We start from the raw sequence: 11,664 nt of genomic DNA on the forward strand, positions 1-11,664 counted from the left end.
TGCAACTGGATTTTTTTCATGTTTGTGTAAAACACAACTCCTCCACAGCCATCGAAATAAAAAAAAATGTGCACTGAAAACTTATCTCAGCATGGTGTGCAGTGTGTCCTTAAAACATTTGAGGAAACTGGACAAGTGGAGGACAGAAGAAGAAGTGTCAGGCCTAAAGAACTATCTACAGCAGATGAACAGGATCTGAAAGTGATGTCCTTAAGAAAGAGGAAAACATCCAGCAAAGACCTGACACAGGAGCTGAGAGATGCATCTGGACCTTCAGCTGATCCATCTGCTGTTGGCCCAAGCCTCATCAGAAATGGGCTCCATGGAAGGGTGGCTGTCAGGAAGCCGTTCTTAAGGAAGGGAAACAGGGAGAAAAGGCTGAGCTGTGCCAAAGGACACAAGAAGTGGGCTGAAAATCAGTGGCAGCAGGTCTGATGGAGGGATGAATCCTCCCCAGAGCCCGGAGCTCAACATTACTGAAGCAGTGTGGGATCATGTTGGCAGAGAACGCAACAAAAGGCAGCCCACATCCAAAGAAGAGCTTTGGGATGTGTTTTTTTTGTGATTTTGTGGTCAGCTGAAAGATTATTGGCTGAAAGAGGCCAATGTAATAATAATGAATAATAAAACAATCGTGCCTTTTATATTTTGAAGTGTTTTATTTATGATATAGGCCCTATATGACGGGTCTTTCTGTAAAATGTGTCGTTTAGCAGCAAAACGGATGTGGTCTGAAACGCCACCCCCAAAAAAAAACCAACCATGAAATAAAACGTCTACTGTCACATCAAAATCAGGAAACACGTGCGCGCGAGCTTTCCAAAAACACATACACAGCAGAGGTCGACAGTCACTCATCGGCAGTGACAGAGACCTCGTTCAGGCTGCTATTGAAAATAATCATTTTTGTTCTTAATTGCTTGCCTGGTTAAATAAAGGTAAATAATAAATAATAATAATCTCTCCTCCGGGTCAGAGGCGCTCTGGTTCCTGTGGATCCCCGCGGAGATGAAGACCCGGCGAGGCTCACCTGCGCTGCCGCCGCTGCAGCTTCTGCGGCTTCTGCTGCTGCTGCTGCCGCTGCCTGGAGCTTCCACAGGCCCCTACAAACCTGTCATCATCGTGCACGGCCTCTTCGATGCACCCAAACAGTTTATGAAGCTGACTGAGATCATCCAGAAGGTAGGACTTCTCACAGCAGGCTGTCCAACGTGATCAACTGTTGCATAAAAGCCTAAAAGGACCAACTTTTACGCATCATTTTTAAAAAAAAGTGTTGTCAGGACATATTTCAGGACTTATGGGGGACTTGCATTCATTTTTAATAGGGCTGGGCGAGTTAACTCGTTATTATCGCGTTAACTCGCTAATTATTCAACGCAGATAAATATTTTATTGCGCATTAACGCAGGTTTTATTATTATTATTATTTATTTATTTTTATTTTAAAAAATTTGGAGGCTTTTGTGCCTTTAATGGATAGGAAAGTTCAGAGAGACAGGAAGCAGGGGGCAGAGAGAGGCCACTATAGCCTCTGTACATGGGACGCCTGCTCAACCCACTACGCCACGGACCACCCCAGTTTTATTATTTAGTTTATTATTGTAAAAGCCTGTTGCTCACAGGCTTTTATTTTGTAAAAGTCTGTTGCTGTCTGCTGTGGAACAGGAAAAGAAAGTAATCGGCGGATCCACCAAACATGGAGAAGGGTACGGAACTTTTACTCGGCCATTTTCATTTTAAAGTTCTTCCAGACGGCGGAGTCGACAGAACCAAAGTCATCTGTAAACACTGCCAAGTTGAATTGTCTTCTCAGCGTAGGAGTTCCAGTCTAAAATATCACTTAAAGGCAAAACACACAACTGATAGCAGCAAGTCATTCAAGGAAACAGACAGTGGAGCGAGGCTTCTACATAAAAACTACAGAAAGATGCTGATGTTAAAAGTGTGTTTGCACAACAAATGTTATGGCACTTTCATTCATATGGCAGCACATTTAAAATAAAGCTAAATGCTAAAAGCTATACGCTACTTTTGGATTCATTTTTGGATTCTGCGTACAAATGCGATTAATCGTGATTAATCAGGGAAATCATGTGATTAATTAGATTAAAAAATGTAATCGTTGCCCAGCTCTAATTTTTAAACAGTGTTAAGATAATTTAATGAAGGTCTAGCTGCTGTTATATCAGCTGAAATGTTTCATGTGAAACACGCAGGAATCAATAGATATTTGGCCAACAACTAATGTAGATTTACGTTTTAGTATCAAGTTAACACAATTTAAAGTTTATGAACAGGTTGCTCTGGTTTTATTCAGAATTACTTATCAGCTGTGAGATTTGTCTTATTTTAGGTGTAAAGGGAACAGAAACCTTCAGTAAATGTTGTGTCGGGGTTTCAGGCAGAGCTCAGGCCGGATGAGGACCAGAAGGCACGACCCGCTGAAAGAGTTCAGAGTATTTCATAATCTGATATCTGAGCTAATATAAAGGCTATATAAAGGCTAATATAAAGGCTAATATAAAGGCTAATATAAAGGCTATATAAAGGCTATATAAAGGCTAATATAAAGGCTAATATAAAGGCTATATAAAGGCTATATAAAGGCTAATGTAAAGGATAATATAAAGGCTAATATAAAGGCTAATATAAAGGCTATATAAAGGCTAATATAAAGTCTATATAAAGGCTATATAAAGGCTATATAAAAGCTAATATAAAGGCTAATATAAAGGCTATATAAAGGCTAATATAAAGGCTAATATAAAGGCTATATAAAGGCTAATATAAAGGCTATATAAAGGCTAATATAAAGGATAATATAAAGGCTAATATAAAGGCTAATATAAAGTCTATATAAAGGCTAATATAAAGGCTAATATAAAGGCTATATAAAGGCTATATAAAGGCTAATATAAAGGCTATATAAAGGCTAATATAAAGGCTATATAAGGGCTAATATAAAGGCTATATAAAGGCTAATATAAAGGCTATATAAAGGCTAATATAAAGGCTATATAAAGGCTAATATAAAGGCTATATAAAGGCTAATATAAAGGCTATAAAAAGGATAAAGGCTATATAAAGGCTAATATAAAGGCTATAAAAAGGATAAAGGCTATATAAAGGCTATATAAAGGCTAATATAAAGCTATATAAAGGCTAATATAAAGGCTATAAAAAGGATAAAGGCTATATAAAGGCTATATAAAGGCTAATATAAAGGCTAATATAAAGACTATATAAAGGCTATATAAAGGCTAATATAAAGCTATATAAAGGCTATATAAAGGGTAATAAAAGTCTATAAAAAGGCTATATAAAGGCTAATATAAAGGCTATAAAAAGGATAAAGGCTATAAAAAGGCTATTTAAAGGCTCAGCTGAAACAGATGCAGGTAAGTTTGAACACTTCGAGCCTGGAGCGACAAACATGTCGCGTCAATATTTTCAAGAAACACAAACTATTGGGACGTTTTTAAGTGTCATAAACATGGAGGCAAATTGTATTTATCTTATGTTTTTATTTATCTGAGGTTTTATTGGACATCTTGACTGTCCCCCCCTTCCCCCTGAATAGGATGAAGCAGTGTGTGGAAGAGGAATTAGTTATTTGCATGGTTCAAACGGTTCCAGTTTGAGGTCGTAACTGAAAAACAGATTTTCCATGAAGTGAAAAATGCCATTTTTGTTTCTGTCGCCCTGTGATTTTCAATTCCTCAGAGTCAGTTTCATGTAAGAGGAGAGGCTGGAAACATCCGACAGCTGGGGGGGGGTGGAAAACTCAACAGGCTCGCTCATTTAATTTGTAATTACAGTCATTTATTTGGATCAAAAGTTTCCTTCCCTCTCTCTTTATTTTGGCCTCAGGAGCATCCAGGTACTCTGGTGGTGCCGATCAGCCTCTACGATAACTATGCCAGCCTGACGCCGATGTGGAAGCAGGTTCAAGGCTTCGGGAGTAAAATCAACAGCATCATGAACATGTACCCTGACGGCGTCCATCTTCTGTGCTTCTCACAAGGTCATCAAACACCACACATCAAATGTTCCTCAGTGTGTGAAATCATTGGTAAACACAGAGATTCCACAGATTACTCTTTAAAGATGAAGGAAACATGCATCTTTGGCATTTAGACGAAGAAGAAGAGTCATCTCCACCTTTAACAACAAAGGGGGAGCAGTAGGAAAAGATAGATACACAGTAAAATAACTAAAATAACAGTAAAATACTGGCAGCAGGGACGCCAGTGTTTTACTGTTATTTTACACTGCAACTACTGTTATTTATTTTAACAGTATATTACCGTTTTTTGGATTACAGTACATGACGGTAGGTTTGTTGTTTTGTTTTGTTTATTTTATTTTAGTAAACGGTGTCATACACCAAAAAGGTGCCCAGCGGGCTTACAAGACACACCACAAGCAACAAAAAGCAATAGTCAAAAGAGCATCTTCATAATTGATAATCCAGCGTATACAGTCCTCAGTAAACAACAACCCCACTCAAACATAAAGCGCGCTCCTGCGCTGTTGGTAAGCTTCCAACACATATTGGGCTAAATAAAACACTTTTTCGCTAAACAAATATGTAAGTCTGCACTCATCAGGCATAGAAAATAAATCATGACATTCCAAGGTCAATTTAAAGGAGAATTCTGGCATTTTTACAAACATATCCCATCTGTTGGAGACCCAGGAAAGTTGGCCAAAGGGAAAAACGCGAGACATTTTCATGCCCGCTGCGCAAAGTTGTCCGATTGCGCTGATTGTGCTGATTTCCATGAAAGCGGGCTCTATCGGGCAAGCTTTTAACCTTTCCTGAGGCTCTTAATGTGTATCAAAATACTTTTTACCGAATTGGCCGTGGTGTCAGCAGCAATACAATTCAACCCAGGGGCTAACTTAACCATTAGCTAGCACAGACATGATACATTTTGAGATTTCAAAAACAGCGCACTTACCTTTCTCAGCTTCCGTGTTCCACAGGCGTGCGCACAAATTAATTGATCGCCAAAGTCATACACTATAGTATTCCAAAATTGTCTTTTTGTCCACCAAAAACGACCCTCGGGAACCGAACTACACATTGCCATGTTTGTTATTGTTTCCTATCGAACAGCTGACTCGTTTCAACACCCATTTTCGCCGTGATGTCATGATGTGTCACATGACTGCTGGAAAGAGCGCACCTTCGCCCATTATTCATGTCCACATGTATACTGTCTGTGCTAGCTAACGGTATGGTTAGCCGCTGGGTTGAATTGTATTGCTACTGACACCACGGCCAATTCGGTAAAAAGTATTTTGATACACGTTAAGAGCCTCAGGAAAGGTTAAACGCTTGCCCAATAGAGCCCGCTTTCATGGAAATCAGCGCAATCGGACAACTTTGCGCAGCGGGCATGAACATTTCTCGCGTTTTTCCCTTTGGCCAACTTTCCTGGGTCTCCAACAGATGGGATATGTTTTGTAAAAATGCCAGAATTCTCCTTTAAGTCTAACTTCATGGCAAAAAGGACAGTAAAACACAAAATGCATCTAATTTTCCACCTCATTTAAGTCACACAGGTGACACTTTCTGTTCTCCTCTGGGATTGCATGGAAACGTCCAGTTTCAACTGCCAGAGGCCAGATACCACTTCTAAAGATACCACTTCTCAATTGGGCTCAAACAGAGCTCTGGATGGTAGACAGACTTTATCAAACAATACATTCTAAGTTTAGGTTTGTACAGAATTTCTTCTGCCCAATTTTGTTTATAGTTTTCAAATAATACCTTAATTTGTTTGACACTACATGATAATTTATTTCTATATATGTATTGGAGACCTACTTCATGAAATATTCTGGAAAGTTAATTTGTCCAACGACTATTTTTTGAGAGACAAGTCTGTTGTCAGACATGTTGATGAGTCTGTTCGTCACCCTTAATCCGCACTTAACATGGCTCCCATCCCATTTCACCACATCCTGCGTAGGATAACTGTGTTTTGGTAGTTTTACAGCGCATCTACCGTCATTTAGCTAACTGTTGCTTGTTTTTTAAATTCATTTAAATGATTTTATTTGTTTCTCTTTATATTCTTTTATGTATTTGAATGCTTCTTCCACTCCCTGCTGCAATGCTTTTATTTGATTTATTTAACAGTATAATAACGTATTTTGGATTTGGACATCAATTCATTACAAATACTGTTTTATGCTGTTAAATTACAGTTATCTACTGGTATTGTTAAATGACTGATTTAGCTGTTAATTTACATGTGAGGGATGAACATTCAACAGTATTTTACAATTATTGTAAAATACAGTCGGATGCTGTTGTAAATCCACCGTAAATATACAGCAATTCGTTACAGTGCAGCCATAGAAAACGAGGACTACGTCATGTTTTCTCTTCTTCTTCTTTTTTGAAGGTGGTCTAGTTTGTCGTGCCGTGCTCTCCACGATGCCCCATCACAACGTGCACACTTTCATTTCGTTGTCGTCACCGCAGGCCGGACAGTACGGAGGTCAGAAGCTTCGTGGTGTTTATCCAGTGTGTGTCTAACGCTTCCTCCACGTGATGAAGAAGGTTTAAAAACAGGCTCTCGCTCCACAGACACAGACGCAAAGTACCTGTGGTGGATTTTCCACGGCTGTCTGAAGAAGGAGGTCTATCACATCTGCTACCATAAGTTGGGAAAGAAAGTGTCTATTTGTGACTACTGGAACGGTAAGAACAGGGAGGAAGGTCTGGATCTGAAGCTGCGTATTCATTGCATTACGCCCCCCCCCCCCACACAGATAAAGTCGTGTTTTTCTCCGCAGACCCTCACCACAGACCCGACTATCTGAAGAACAACGACTTTCTCGCTCTGCTGAACGGTGACAAACCTCACAGCAACATGACAGGTAGTGAAATAAGTCGTCTTTATATCACGTAATCAGGAATGTTTTCATAAAAAAAACACCTGAACTTCACTCTCCCAGCATGGAGGGACAACTTCCTGCGTATCAAGAAGCTGGTGCTGATTGGAGGACCAGATGATGGCGTCATCACTCCCTGGCAGTCCAGGTTGGATATTTCTCTCAATTAGATTTAGCTTTATTCATTAATGATGCTAACTGTAGCCTCTTTATCATATGTTACTCACCATAATAAAACACAACAGCAAATCAAAAAACATCTTATGCTGTTGTGTTTTTATTTTGCTGTTGTGTTTTTTTAGATTTGCTGTTGTGTTTTTGATTTGCTGTTGTGTTTTTTTATTTTGCTGTTGTGTTTTTTTAGATTTGCTGTTGTGTTTTTGATTTGCTGTTGTGTTTTTTTAGATTTGCTGTTGTGTTTTTTATTTGCTGTTGTGTTTTTTAGATTTACTGTTGTGTTTTTGATTTGCTGTTGTGTTTTTTTAGATTTGCTGTTGTGTTTTCTCTTTTGCTGTTGTGTTTTTGATTTGCTGTTGTGTTTTTATTTTGCTGTTGTGTTTTTTTAGATTTGCTGTTGTGTTTTTTATTTGCTGTTGTGTTTTTGATTTGCTGTTGTGTTTTTGATTTGCTGTTGTGTGTTTTTGATTTGCCATTGTGATTTGCACTCGAGGGCCACCGTAGAATTGACTTCTTTGATGACATTTAATTATCATAATGAGATGTGAAGAATCTTTCCTGCCATTATGATCATTTGAAAATAAAAAAGTTACATATTTTGATTATACTGGCTACCAAGCTTTCCACCCAGATTAAATCCGGGATTCCCTTCTGGGTTTGATGACCTTATTCTGGATCCAAGTTCGATACGTCTGTATAAAGCTGTAAATAAGTGCAAGCCATGAAGAACAGGCACAGCTGTTTACATGTGTGTACCGTTTACGGTTTTTGGGGTAAAGGAGGTTTCAAAACCTCTTCACCTGGACTGACCGTTTCCTCTTTCCTGAACAGCCACTTTGGATTTTATGACAGCAACGAAGAAGTTGTAGAAATGAGGAACCAGACGGTAGGTGCAAAACCTATTTTCTGTCTGTACACTCAAACAGGAACTTCTCTTAAAACTTAAAGGGGAAGTTCGTTTTTTTTAAAACCTGGACCTTATTTCTGGCATAAAATGCATTCATCTACTCACCGATAACAGTTTGGTGAAAGTCGGCGTCCTTCGGAAGATATTTAGATCACTGGAGATCGGCGTATATCCATATAACGGGAGAGAACAGGGCAGAGACAATACAGCCTCTAAATAAGGCATTATCTGTCTTTATTTCACCAATGCACTGGAAAAAATCAAAGTCTTACCAAGTATATTTGTCACATTTCTCGTCAAAATATCTCATTACACTTAATATAAGACACAACTGCCTAACAAGTACCATTTCAGCCAGATATAGGGACTTGTTTGAAGACAATACATCTTGAATATCTTGTTAAATGAAAAAGTCTTGAAAACAAATTGTTTTGAGTCGGATTTCATATGAAACAAGCTTTTTTTGACACTTGAAGAGGTTTTTAAGCTAATTTCAAGATCACTTTTATCTCAAAAGTCCTAAATATCACATTTTATTTCAAGAAATCTCGACAAGCCGATTTTCACTAGTTCCATTGGCAGATTTTTTTGCTTATTTCAAGCAAAAACGACTTGTATTTGTTGTTTTTCTTACTTATTTTTGGAGGGGCATTTTGTCCAGTGTACTTTAAGACCAATGAATGAAGGAACGCGTACTGTTGCTCTGTTAGCTCAGAGCTGCTGTGTTGTTGTTATCCGGGGCTATCGGGGGCTTATAGGAAGCTTTCTACACACCCGTCTATTGGGATGACATCATCAACGCGCCGCTGCAGCACAGCTCCAAGGTCCAGGTTTTTTTAAAAACGGACTTCTCCTTTAACACCAAGGCAGTCTAATACAAAATGCTGGTGATACAGTAACTTCTCCCATGACAGGGGTCGTAATCTTCGTTTTATCTCTGAGATGCTGCTGCTCTGACAGACGGCTGTGATAGAGTCCAGATCAAAGCTGCAGACCCTTCCTGCCTTAACTTTTAAATCTAAAAACAGGTTGTTCCTCTTCTTCTCTCACTCTGAAAGTTCTACAGGAAAGACACGTTTGGGCTGAAGACGCTGGACGCACGTGGTGACGTGTCGGTGTGCGTTCAGCCTGGCGTGAAACACACTTCGTGGCACTCCAACTTCACAGTGTTCAGGACCTGCATGGAGAAGTGGCTCACATGATGCTCCCATTAAAAAGCGTTGATACGAGGTGTTGATTAACTGATGTTAGCATTGGTAACAGACGCTGTTAAGATACTCAGAGGGGTCACATGGCCCTGAAAGGATCGGGTTATTGGCTAACATTGTGTTTACTCCCCTTGTCCTACGGGTCATAAATGACCCGCCCAACCAAAGCCCCAAAATAAAGCAACTTCATTGAATTTTAAATCCAAAATCTATTTTGTATGATGAAACCACCTGTTATTTATCTATTCAACTCAATTCAATACATTTTTTATCATGTATTTTTTGTTACACAATACAAAAAGACAATCACCAGTTTTCAGGATTACACTTTTTTTTTTTAACTGTCAGTTGGACCAACAGTTTTCTTGTTTTCTCAGTTTTCTTTTACATAATAAAGGTTTATTATTGCTATTATATAAATGTGAAGTAATTACTTCTGAATTAATTATATTGAAAGGGAAAAAAACAGTGAACTTTTTTCTGTTGTTTAAATGTTTTTATAATTCACGGGTCAAAAATGAGCCATAAGACAATCTTTGTACCCTAGTGGTGTACAGCCCACATGGAAACATAAACAAAAATAAAGTGTGACTTTTTCTAATGATGTAACCCTTTAGGAAAAGTCATAAAATTTCAAGTTGGAAAAAGATAGTTTAAGGTGTTTTTTCTACAGCTAAACATGGTGGTGGCTCACTTTTGATTCGATTCATTCACCGCCATATATCCAAGGATAATTACCCTTTGCTCAGCTCATTCTTATTGTAATTTAACCAATAATCCGATCCTCTCAGTGCCATGTGACCCCACTGACTGTTTTAAGATCCAGTGTGAAGTGACATCTAGTGGCAACACTGTAAACTGCAGCATACTCAGCCTTCATTTTATACTGTATTTCTATCAGAAAATGTGCTTAAATGTTTCATACTGACTCTTTTATGTGCCTGATAGCTTCGCTTGGTGTTTCTGAGAGAAAAATGTTGCTAATCTTACTTATAATGGTGGTGCTGAACTTCAACGACCATCAGGTCAAATTTTTGCTTCTGGTGAATAAACCTGCTGCTATTAAATGATCACAACATTTGGCCTCTCTCCGTTTTTTCTGTCATATTTGGTTCTTCTGCTTCCACTAAGTTTAGTTCCTGCTTAGCGACCATTACGCGTGGTGTATACCGCCACCTGCTGACCAAGCTGAGAAAAAACAACATTTTCTATGAATTTATCTAGATTAATGTGAAAATAATCATTAACATTCTTGTATGTGTTTTTTTCCCATAAAATGTCCCTCTATGACTTACATTAAATGAATTCCACTTGTATTTCCTCATTTCTTTCTTCTCCCTGCACAGATTGACTCTTCACTTCATAATATTTGCAGCTTTAGAACTTAATAAAAATACGTTTTTTACTTTGCTTTCTTCTGAACTGAGCAAATGACTCCCAAACAGAAAACTCTGGTCATCCGGTCACCTTTCACATGGTGGAGCCGTGTGCTGCCCTCTGGTGGACATTTATAGTACTTTAGTCAAATTGAAGTTAACTCGAAAAGGAATGCAAACTTTTACTTCTGGCTTCTCTGTAACAAATGCAACATGAAGAGCTTTCTTATCTCGTCTATTCTGTGTCTATGTAGAAGTCTGTTGAGTCTCTACATCATTATGTAACTGCCAGTGGAGATTAAACTTTCACCAAATGGAGACATTTTTAAATCCAGGTTAAAAACATTTCTGTTCTCATGTGTCTATGCATGAAATCTGCACGCTATCTTTGAACTTATCTGGACTGTTGCTTGTTTTTAATCATTTAAATGATTCTATTTGTTTCTCTTTATATTATTTTATGTATTTTAACGCTTCTTCCACTCCCTGCTGCAATGCTTTTATTTTATGTGAAGCACTTTGAATGGTTTTGTACATGAAATGTGTTACAAATAAATTTGATTTGATTTATATTCATCAGTCCATTAAAAATGTTTCCCTAAAAGACAAAGAACATTTCAACACATTTACCTATTTTTTGTCTGAATTACGACGTTATCTGGAATACTCATGGAAATAGAAACTTTTTTAATGAATTCTGACAATAACAACAACAGAACAGCCTCATATTTATGTTGATATTTCTTCAGTTTGCTGTTGGCTTTAAATGTATAAAACACATTTATTGTTGGTGCTGCAGCTCGCTCATGCTGACTCGTTTGTTACAGATGATTAGATTGCAGCCGGAGTGATCAATCAGTCAATCGTATTGATTTCTTTCACATACTGACACATAGGGGCAATAAAAAAACTGACACAGCGCTTTATGTCACACTGTGTTGTCCATTTAAAGTTAAATTAACACTTGATTTTAAAACCTGGTGGGTGATTCCCTGTATAATTAAACGTATTAATCAGCTTATTTATCTTCCTTCTCTGTAGAATCCCTCCATGTGCAGCTGAGTTTCTCCCACAGCAGAAC

At 38.2% G+C, this 11,664-nt stretch overlaps 1 protein-coding gene across 1 annotated transcript; it reads left to right on the forward strand.

The window, feature by feature from the left end:
* Positions 1 to 814: 814 nt before the first annotated feature.
* Positions 815 to 11,075, forward strand: LOC142380457 (lysosomal thioesterase PPT2-A-like). Its single transcript, XM_075466332.1, has 8 exons — positions 815 to 1,182; positions 3,874 to 4,027; positions 6,423 to 6,518; positions 6,608 to 6,721; positions 6,817 to 6,900; positions 6,979 to 7,063; positions 7,924 to 7,978; positions 9,058 to 11,075. Exons 1-8 carry the CDS (start codon positions 1,009 to 1,011, stop codon positions 9,199 to 9,201), a joined length of 906 nt encoding a protein of 301 aa, XP_075322447.1. The 5' UTR covers positions 815 to 1,008; the 3' UTR covers positions 9,202 to 11,075.
* The last annotated feature ends 589 nt before the right edge of the window (positions 11,076 to 11,664 follow it).

This window comes from Odontesthes bonariensis, chromosome 5 (assembly GCF_027942865.1).
Source record: "Odontesthes bonariensis isolate fOdoBon6 chromosome 5, fOdoBon6.hap1, whole genome shotgun sequence".
NCBI lineage: Eukaryota > Metazoa > Chordata > Actinopteri > Atheriniformes > Atherinopsidae > Odontesthes > Odontesthes bonariensis.

Coding starts and splice junctions, on each gene's coding strand:
- LOC142380457 (XM_075466332.1), top strand. CDS start 1,009: ATGAAGACCCGGCGAGGCTCACCTGCGCTGCCGCCGCTGCAGCTTCTG. Junction 6,519..6,607: donor GCAGGCCGGACAGTACGGAG/GTCAGAAGCTTC, acceptor CTCGCTCCACAG/ACACAGACGCAAAGTACCTG. Junction 6,901..6,978: donor ACCTCACAGCAACATGACAG/GTAGTGAAATAA, acceptor TCACTCTCCCAG/CATGGAGGGACAACTTCCTG.